Source organism: Salvia hispanica, unplaced genomic scaffold, assembly GCF_023119035.1.
Source record: "Salvia hispanica cultivar TCC Black 2014 unplaced genomic scaffold, UniMelb_Shisp_WGS_1.0 HiC_scaffold_983, whole genome shotgun sequence".
In the NCBI taxonomy this organism is placed as follows: Eukaryota; Viridiplantae; Streptophyta; class Magnoliopsida; order Lamiales; family Lamiaceae; genus Salvia; species Salvia hispanica.
Window position 1 is genome coordinate 41846 of NW_025952780.1, and position 10042 is coordinate 51887.

At 37.3% G+C, this 10042-nt stretch overlaps 1 protein-coding gene across 1 annotated transcript; it reads left to right on the forward strand.

The window, feature by feature from the left end:
- Nucleotides 1-9161: 9161 nt before the first annotated feature.
- On the forward strand, nucleotides 9162-10006 carry LOC125200465 (glutathione S-transferase T3-like; the record flags this gene model as incomplete). Its single annotated transcript, XM_048098107.1, has 2 exons — nucleotides 9162-9656; nucleotides 9734-10006. Coding segments are annotated over exons 1-2 (768 nt in total), but the record flags the coding sequence as incomplete, so codon positions are not given.
- Nucleotides 10007-10042: the final 36 nt, after the last annotated feature.

Below are 10042 nucleotides of genomic sequence, written 5' to 3' on the forward strand. Positions count from 1 at the left end.
TTTTTAAAAAGAATTAATAAATATAATTTTTATTCTAATTAAATATAATTTTCTTTCTTCATAGTTAGTGCAATTGGCTATTAGTGACTTAGGATCGTATACCCCAAAATTCAAAGCGCCTCCTCACCTCTCCAGCTTGCTCTCTCGGTTGCGCCTCCCCCTGCCGCCGCGGCGTCTCCTCTCCCAGCGTCGCGGGTCTCCTCTCAGCCGCCGCCCTCTACTGCCCAGCTACTGCCACCCTTTCTTCCGCCATATGCAACTGCCAAAGCCACCGATGACGCCGGAATAGTAGTCCCGTCACTGCCTCAATTATTGACATTGCATAAATCCCCATATCAAATTAAAGTTGCTACCACCTCCACCTAATTTGGGAAATTTGGGGTTTTTTGGATTCTATTTAAAGGAAAAAATTTTAAAGCCTTGAAATTACAATATTGAGTTTATAATTCCAAGCCTTAACTAAAACATAAGCCTTGATTCTAAAACACAAAAAGAAAAATGGTGTCTTGATCACAAGAAAATATGATTTTGATTCCAAAACAGAAAATAAAAAACGGTGTCTTGATTCTGAAACACTAAAGAAAAAGAAAAATGGTGTCATGATAATTAGAACTAAATAATACTCCCTTCATCCACAATAAGAATTCCCGTTTTTTCATTTTTGGTTCATCCACTAATAAGATCCGGCTCATAATTATCATAAATGGTAAAGAGCCCCACATTCCACTCACATATCATTTAAAACTAATATATACAAGGGGACCCCTATTCCACTAACTTTTTTTTCACCCACTTTTCTTTACATTTCTTAAAACCCGCCATTTAAAATGGACTTTAATCGTGGAAGGAGGGGGTACTTAATAGTATTAAATATATTCTAAAGGTTTGTAATTAATTATTTTTTTAAAAAATCAAATCACAATCGGATGGATACCCGAGTTTGGTATCTGGGACCAAATTAAATTGGGCGGTACGAGTATTGGTTTTTAAAAATTTTGGACGGTATCCAAAATTTGGATTTGATAGGGCCCAGAAATGTAAGTGGAATGAGTTAGTTGAAGGTAACCATATTACCATTTATAAATAAAAGTGAACCGACTCCATTTTGAGCGGACTAAAATGAAAAAACGAGTCCTATATACTGAAGAGTATAATATAGTCGGGTAGTCCCTTCATCGCATAAAATATTACGCACTTGTGATAAGACAGAGATTTTAAGAGATATTGTTTATGTGTTAGTGAAGAAAATATTTATATTAATGTGAAGTGAACTTTTTACAAAAAAAGAAACGTGACATCTTTGACAAACTAAAGAGAAAGTATGACATCTTTTACGGATCGGAGAAAATATTATAAATGAACAAGCAAAGTATAATATAATAAAAATATTCATGCTCATTGACTGATAAAATGGATGAAGGTTCCCATATACCCCTCACTTCTCTCACCGTTACCTTTTTTTCTTTTTAAAAAGTTTCTCAAAAATTAGCCATTTTCATATATATTTTCAATTAATACTTTTTCTCACTCTTCCGTACTTTCTCTTTTTTTACTCTCTCTCTTTATTCACTTTCTACTCTATTTTTTTTTATTTTTTTTTCTCTCTCATATTTTTGGAATCTATCTACTTAACACACAAACACCCCTTTTTCTTAAACCGTAAAAAAAAGTTTAAATTAAACTAGGGAATGGGGGAAAGAAAATTTGAACCCCCCCAAAGCCCCCTTTAATCTCTTAAATGGGACACATTTTTTTAAGAAATTAATTGAAATAAATAAATGTTTGGAATTTTGGGGGGACCCATTTTTATTTTAAAGGTAATAAATTTTTGGGGAAAATTTTGGCCCCCTTTTTTTGAACATTTTTTTATTTAAATTTTTGGGGCAATTTTTATTATTTATCCCAAGGATTTCAAAATTGGGACATCCGAAATTGATAAAAGGGACCCAAAATGAAGTAATATATTATTGCCAAAAGTGAATAATAAATCTCACTATTTCTTTTATCTACTCTTGTAACATCCCTAACCTAAAATGTGTCATTAATATTTTTGCGTTTTATGTTGTTATTTTCATAATGAATATATTAAAAATATATCATAGAGGATAATACTTAATAAGGGGTGATTGTGGTAAAATATAGTTAATCTATATGTGTGTGTGTGTGACACATACAATATATATGTAATCTTATAAATTAATTGAAGTAATAAAATATATTAGTTCAATATTATTATGCATACATATACGTGTATACTATGACTGTGACATAAGTAGATATATATTGTGAAAATAACTTATTTTCTTAAATAAGAAATTATTTGGAAAAATAATGGTGACGTGTGTGAGTGCATGCATGGAACATTATATTTTAAAGAAATGACATGTGTAAACTACATTAGTAGCTTAGTCGACAAGGCTGGCCTATACATTAATTATATAGAATAAATCATTAAAAAGAGAGGGATAGAAAAAATATAAATTCACGCTGACATTAGAGAGTGAGAGGGGGGATGGGAGAAATATAGTTAGATAAATAGGTGGTATTTGTTTTAGACTATTTTCGGGTGGAGAAGTGAACCTGAAGAAAAATAAGCGAGGGCAACCTTCATGTATATACTACATAGTTGTAGATCAGAAAATAGAATCAGAGGCTAGATTGGATTACCATTTATCGTGATCAGGTGTGTATAAATCACACTTTTAATTTTACACGCGCTACGTAGTTAATTGCTATGTGTTGACTTGGGGTGAATATTTGGATTATATGATATGAATCTAATATGGTTGTTAAATTTAATATCGATTGTGGAATATGACATGGATATCAATAGATATGTGAATGGTGCTATGATTAAGTTTAGATGGTATTAGAGTTTCTTCAATCATTGAATTAAAGAGGATCTGCGACAATCTTGCCCTGGATCTGAAATCACAGTGGACATATTGGAACCTTCAGGTCAATCACAATGGGACCTACGGGTCAAATCATATTGGGACCTTCGGATCAATCATATTGGGACCTTCGGGTCAATCACAATGGGACCTTCGGGTCAATCATATTGGGACCTTCGGGTCAATCACAATGGGACCTTCGGGTCAATCATATTGGGACCTTCGGGTCAAATCACAATGGGACCTACGGGTTAATCATATCGGCATAGTGAAAATCCCGGGCAGATACTAGGCTTTGTCACATAATAATAAATTGATCATAGAGCCATATGCATATGGAAATGAAATTATTTATGATATATGCTTTGTATTGTGTATGATTATATACGTTATTTCGTGGGTTAATGAAAAGAGGGAGAGTAAAGTAAGTGAAAGGAAAACGTAGAGATTGTATTATTTTTATGAATTTTGTTTATGGAACCGAAAGAATATTTGTTTATTACAAATATGGACGTCAGAGGGGTTGAGGTGTGACAACTCTTTTCGTTGCTGGGGTTTGGTACCCCTTGCACAGGGGAAGACTTGTACAATATAAATAAATCAGACAAGGATCTATTTGACCGACTATGCGATTAATCAATTAACATATTAAGCAGTTAATTGCATGCTAGAACGCAAATAATTCACCCTCAAAGAAAGTAAATCCTAAACATGAATACTACATTTTAGAGTTACCGATTTGATTCTCCAAAGAATCGTCGATTGCTCGCGCCTTCTCCACGTGATGATCTTCAATACTAGACCACAGATCTTCTCTCTGGTTTCCGAACCGTATTCCGATATCAGGTGTGGGCTGATCTCACCGGGATACTAGGACTTAAATAAAAGAGACAGAAAAGTCGATTTCACGGAGGAGAGCTGGAGAGAAAAAATCGTCCCCTTCTCTGTGATGGAGTGGACGAAAATTTTAAGAAAAAAATAATGTGTGTATTTTCTGTCTCCTTTATTCTCCTATTTATATTAAGTTCGTTTCGGCCCAGACAGGGATCTATGGAATGTTTTGGATATGGGCTCACCCAATTTACTTTTTACTAATTAAATTGAACTCATAATTTAATACAAGCTTTAATTGGAATATTACGAGCAGCCACTATAGAAGCAATATTGTACTCTCCCCATCCAAATCCGAAATTACAAGTAATCCGGGTTTCCGTTATTTATATTATTTATTTCCCGTGCTTAAGATAGAAATATCCATTAATTAATTAATGTTTGCTATGGACTTAATTAATTAACATCTTATAAATTCCAAGAGTTGACTTAGCAAGAAACACTTACTTATTATTTATAGAGTAATAAAACTCCAACTGACCAATTTTCCGAATAATAAAACATTGTTCGAGCTCCTCTTGAGGACATTATCAACCGAGACTCACCTCGCGCACGATTCAACATAATATCAATCCTAGCACCGCTAGATATCAATCACCACTACCCAATATATCAGGATTATTGGGTTGCGAAAAACCTCGCACCATTTGATAAGTCAAAGTAGTGCATAATCAATACCGTATGCTCAATGCTAATGCATGTAGATTAAGAAATAGTATTTTATCAAGACCTAGTATTTTCAGTAGATAGCAAAAAGACACGTCTTCTTGTTAGATCCGTTGAGTGCTATACCACACCAATGGCATCTTATTTCAGTAAGACTTAGAAATATGCTGACTGACATTGCAACCTTTCACGATAGGTAGCAAAAGCCTATATAGGTTGTGAAATTCTTCTTTCTTTTTTGCAAAGCATTGCATAGAACTGACCGTGTTACCTTAAAGTGGACGACGCCCACAACCGGTCTACTAAGAAAAAGACTTAGGCTTTGTTTACTTCTTATACATTAAAATGTTTGTAAAACATCTTATAAATGCACAAGCAAACACAATGTAATAATAATAGTGATTCTATTCGTGCGAAACTGCTCGAATAATACTGAATCGGGTTAAAAGTGGATTGTAGAGTTTTCCGTATACAAGCAAGATTCTATTCGTACTCGAAAGACGCTTTTCAATTTACCAAACCTAACTTTCGTCCCCCATTAATTGACATCAATTTTTTTTCCGTCCCCTATTAATTGACACTCTTACTTTTTACTACTTTTGATAATAGACCCTACATTCCACTAACTCCTTTCACTCACATTTTATTATAAGAGCATTTCCAATGGTCCGGCGATAACACTCGGCGATTTTTCGCCGAATATCGCCGAGTTATCGCCGACCGTTGGGAGTGTTTCGGCGTTTTTTCGGCGTTTACCGAATTAACGCCGACTCCCGCTGCATCGCCGAGTTATCGCCGAATCATCGGCGCCCACTGTAGGCGCGATTCGGCGATAAATCGGCGTTTTTTTTTTCCAACGGCTATAATTCCAAACCTATATATAATTCCTCCTCCTCCTCCATTCATCACACACAATCTTCATTCTCTCAATTTTTCAATCTCATTATCTCAATCTTCAATCTTCAATCTTCATTTTTCAAAATTATGAGTTCAAGTAGGAAAAATTCCCGAAAAGGTAAGGGCAAAGAGCCGAGTCCGCAAATTCCCAACCCCACTGATGAAACAAATCAGCAGTGGATGAACTCGTTGTTGTCGATGGGTTCTCCTCCCGGCCAATATCCATATGCGGGTCCGTCCCCATTGCAGACTCCTCCGGTGCGCAGACTTTCTCCGTACTTCCAGTCTGCCCTCAGCATGCCCTCTCCAGCCGACGATGTGTATCGCCCCCAGATAGTCACATCGTTGTTCGACACCCCTGGATCAACCCCAGGCGACGAAGGATCTCAGGACGCGACATACACAACGGATCCAACACTCAGCACGGACGACTACGAGGTGGAAGAAACGCCCGCCGAGCCGCCTTCCAGGAGCAGGAAGGGGAAGGCGCCGGCGTCGACGGCTGCGACTGATACGGCTTCCGATGAGAAGCCGAAGCGGGTAAGGACTACTTACACTCTGGAAGAGTCCGAGCTGATAGCCAACTGCTGGGCGGACACGACGCAGAACGCGGAGCGCAGCAACTACCAGACTGAGATCATGTTCTGGGAGCGGGTTGCGGAGAAGTACACGAGCAACAAGACTGCCTCGATGAAGGACCATGGCAGCGAGGCGATCCGCCGGCATTGGGAGCGCCTCATGAGGGACTGCGGCCATTTCAACGGTATATATTCTAACTTGATGACGAACATGACGAGTGGCCAGAACGAGCACATGGTCCGAGATGAGGCCATCCAGAGGTATAGTGGCCAGTTCTTGTCGAAGGGCTTCAAGTATTGGAACATCTATGATAGGCTGAAGGATCTCCCCAAATTCCGGACGGGGATGCACAGCGCGCTGCACGGGAAATCGGTGCGCTCGCGACTTAGCGGTGCGGAGAGCGAGGGGAGCGCGTCCCCCATCGACTTGACTGGGGATGGTCCGCACGAGTGCCCTGTGGGAGCGAAGAAGGCGAAGGGGAGGCGGAAGGGGAAGGGCGCATCGTCGGATGCCCAGTCGGAACCCCAGTTCATACAACAAGCCACGCTCTCTGCCAATGTCGCCAATCTGACGCAGCTGTACACGCTGTACTTCACCGGCGGCGGAACCCCAGAAGAGAAGCAGTCCCTCTGGTCGACAATCCAAAATTCGAAGATCCTGATGGGCCTCCCGCCGGACGCCCCTCCCTCTTAGTTTTTTAAATCTTTGTTTTTTATGGTTTTTTATTTGTAGTTTTTTTTTCTCGTTGTATTATATTTTGCAATGATTAATACAACGATGAATTGTTCATTATAAATCTATTTGTTAAACACATTTGTAGGGAAAATTAAACAATATTAGTGATCATGTAAAAATGAAATGTTGAGTTAGGGAAAAATAAGGGAGAAATAAGGGAGAAACCATTGGAGCAGTTGGCTAAAAGTTGGCTAAAAATTGGGGATAAATTTTGGTGCTGATATGGCGCTGATGTGGCAGGAGTTAGGGAGAAATAAGAGAGTTTTTAGGGAGAGCATTGGGAATGCTCTAAAATGAATATATAAAAGTAGGGCTCACATTCCACTAACTTATTCAATCCACTTTCCACTACATTTCTTAAAACACGTGTCAAGTCAAACGGTGTCAAAATAATGGGGGACGGATGGAGTACTTTATATGCAATGTGGAAGTCCTAATGTTTATACTTCATTTGGTCTCCATTAAATATCTCCTACTATTTCCTTATTTGGACGGTACTCAATAAATGTCTCATTTTACTTTTGTCTGTTTTGGCAATGAACCCTATATTTCATTAACTCATTATCACTCTCATTTTATTATAAAATAAATATATAAAAGTATGATCCACATACCACTAACTTTTTTTATCCACTTTTACCAATAAAGTCAAACAATTTCATAAAACTCGCACCGATCAATAATGTGACATTAATAGCGAGGTTAAATACCGCTCTCTCCATTTTGGCTAAAATAATACATTTTTTAGCCAGCATGAGAATTTAGAAGTTAATATGTTTAATTAGAGAGAGAAAATGTGAGTGTAATTATTAAATGCAGAGAGAAAGAGAAATAAATATTTTAATCGGAGAGGAAAAACTGGTTATTGATATGCATATAAAACTAATAGTACTATTATTCTTTGAAAACAAACTTTGTGTAGTATTTTTGAAATTTTCCTCCCGGTTCAATATGGAATTGAAAATTAATTTAATTAGAGAATTTAAACCTGATTAAAAAGTTGAAATGAAATCAGTGGTGCAGTTCAATTTAATTTTTCAGTGTGAGTTCGATTTGACTTGCCAAATAGTACTCCTCCGTCCTATAGTAATAGGAGCGTTTTTCCGTTTCCGTCCGTTCCATAGTAATAGAGTCATTTTCCTTTTTAGTAAAAGTCAACACATTTTTCCATACCTATTTTACTCTCTCTTACTTTTTTCTATCTTCATCTCTCTACCTTTTTCATTTTCCACTTTATTCTCTCTTTACTTAACTCACCTAACACAATTTTTCTTAATTTCCGTCCCGAAAATTTTTGCCTCCATTACTATGGAACGGTCTTGTGTGATTCAAAATCTTATTTGGTCTTATCATATTAAAATTTTAAATTATGTAAGATTAATGTTACGTGCACTCCACGACTTTCATACAAAAGTCTCAATTAGTGACCTCACATATATCCTTGATGGCACACAGAATTCATTCATTGGGTTGTGAACATCTTACATAGGAGAATAGATGAAGGTGCCCACCAATATATTAGTGCTCTCTGAGTCACTCTCTGATCAATGATAGAGACACAAATTTAACGAGGGAATGGATCTCCAGCTGTGCTTCCACCAAGCAGGGAGTGTTGTGCTCTCACAGCACATTTTAAAAAAAAACTTAATAAATATTTTAATATTTTATTTTATAAATAAAATATCCAGTTGTGAGAGCACAATACTCTCTGCTGTGGTGGCAGTAGGGGATCCATCTCCATTTAACGATGGGTACAAGTTTCTATTTGTTTGTTTTTTTTTCCTTGTGTCAATGTCATCAAAAACAGCTACATCAACACGAGTAATAAGAGATTGCAAAAGAGCCATCTTAGCTAGAGATATACAGAATTCATTCATTTAGGAAATTTAATGGGTTGTTAAGCATCTTACACAGGGAACAGATGAAGGTGCCACCAATATATTAATGGTCTCAACTCCAATTCTAATTAATTTAACGTCTCATTAGAGTCCAATCTCAAATTACTCAAATTCGTATAGGTTTGATCTAAAGTGTGCAATATCAAATTAATATACAATAGACGATCAAGTGGTATCTGAACCCAGATGACTTGGGTCAGGCGCTAAGACCACGTTTATCGGTATTGCATGGTCGACCGCCACGTCACCATGCATTTAAAAAAAAATAAAGAATGAATTCAAGGGTCTCTCTCTTCGACAATGGTTGGTCAAATGGCAACCACTAACCTCTTGGTTGGTCAAATTTATTAATGGTTCAGCCAATGAGATTGTGCCAAATGGCACATTCTCATTGGCTGTTATTTTTTTTTCTATAATTAATATACCTCGAAAATAAAATATTAAATAATTATAAAAATTATATCAAAATTCATAATTTTTCATTCTCTATAAATAGAGACCACATTTGCTATAGCTTTGAAAAAAAAATCTTATCTTTTCTCATTCTATAATCCTTTCTTTGATATAATTTCTTATTTTTTGGTCCTCTTTGTTGTTCATCATGGATGATGATGAGATATTCTCTGATTCTCAAAATTTCTACTCAACCCAAAATTTCAACCCTTCCCAAACTTTCAATCCTTCCCAAGATTATATCCCTAGCTTTGATCATTTTCCAAATTCTAGCCAATTTGAAACTAATGTGAATGCTTCAAACGCTCCACATGGTTGGAATGAGCAAGAAGACAATGCGCTAATGTCTGCTTGGTGTTTCATCAGCGCAAATGCATGTGTTGGCACCAACCGAACTAGTGCGAATCTATGGGAAAATATTCTTGTTCAATATGAACAAACAAGAAAAGAAAATCCAACAATGGGCGCACAGAGGAGTTTGGAGTCATTGAGACAGCGCTACAGACGACTCAACGCAAATGTCTCCAAGTGGATTGCTGCGTACAAGCGTGCACATGAACGAGCTACAAGCGGCCAATCTAATGAGGACATTGAGAAAGCCGCTCAACAAATCTATGGTAAGGGTAAATTTACTCACCATCAGGTGTTTGAGAGCGTGATGCGACACCATCCCAAGTGGGGAAATTGAAGTTGAATAGCACCGGTTCATTGCAATACCAGCCAGATGACGACAGCCTTGAAGAAAGTCGTGGAAGCTCAAAAAGGTCGAGGACTAGTGAGGAGGGAGGACCTCAAATTAACTCCACACCTGGGAGTGTTTCTTCAACATTACAACGTCCTATTGGAAGAGACAAAATTAAGGCTAAGGCTAAAAGAAAAGGCAAAGAAGTTGCAACACCATCATATACGGTTCCTAATGATTTCACTGCAGCACTGCGTGAAATGAGAGTCACACGTGAAAGGGAATGTGATATTCAAGAACGGAAGATCAAGGCAACTAGTGATATTCAGGAACGGAACATCAAGGCA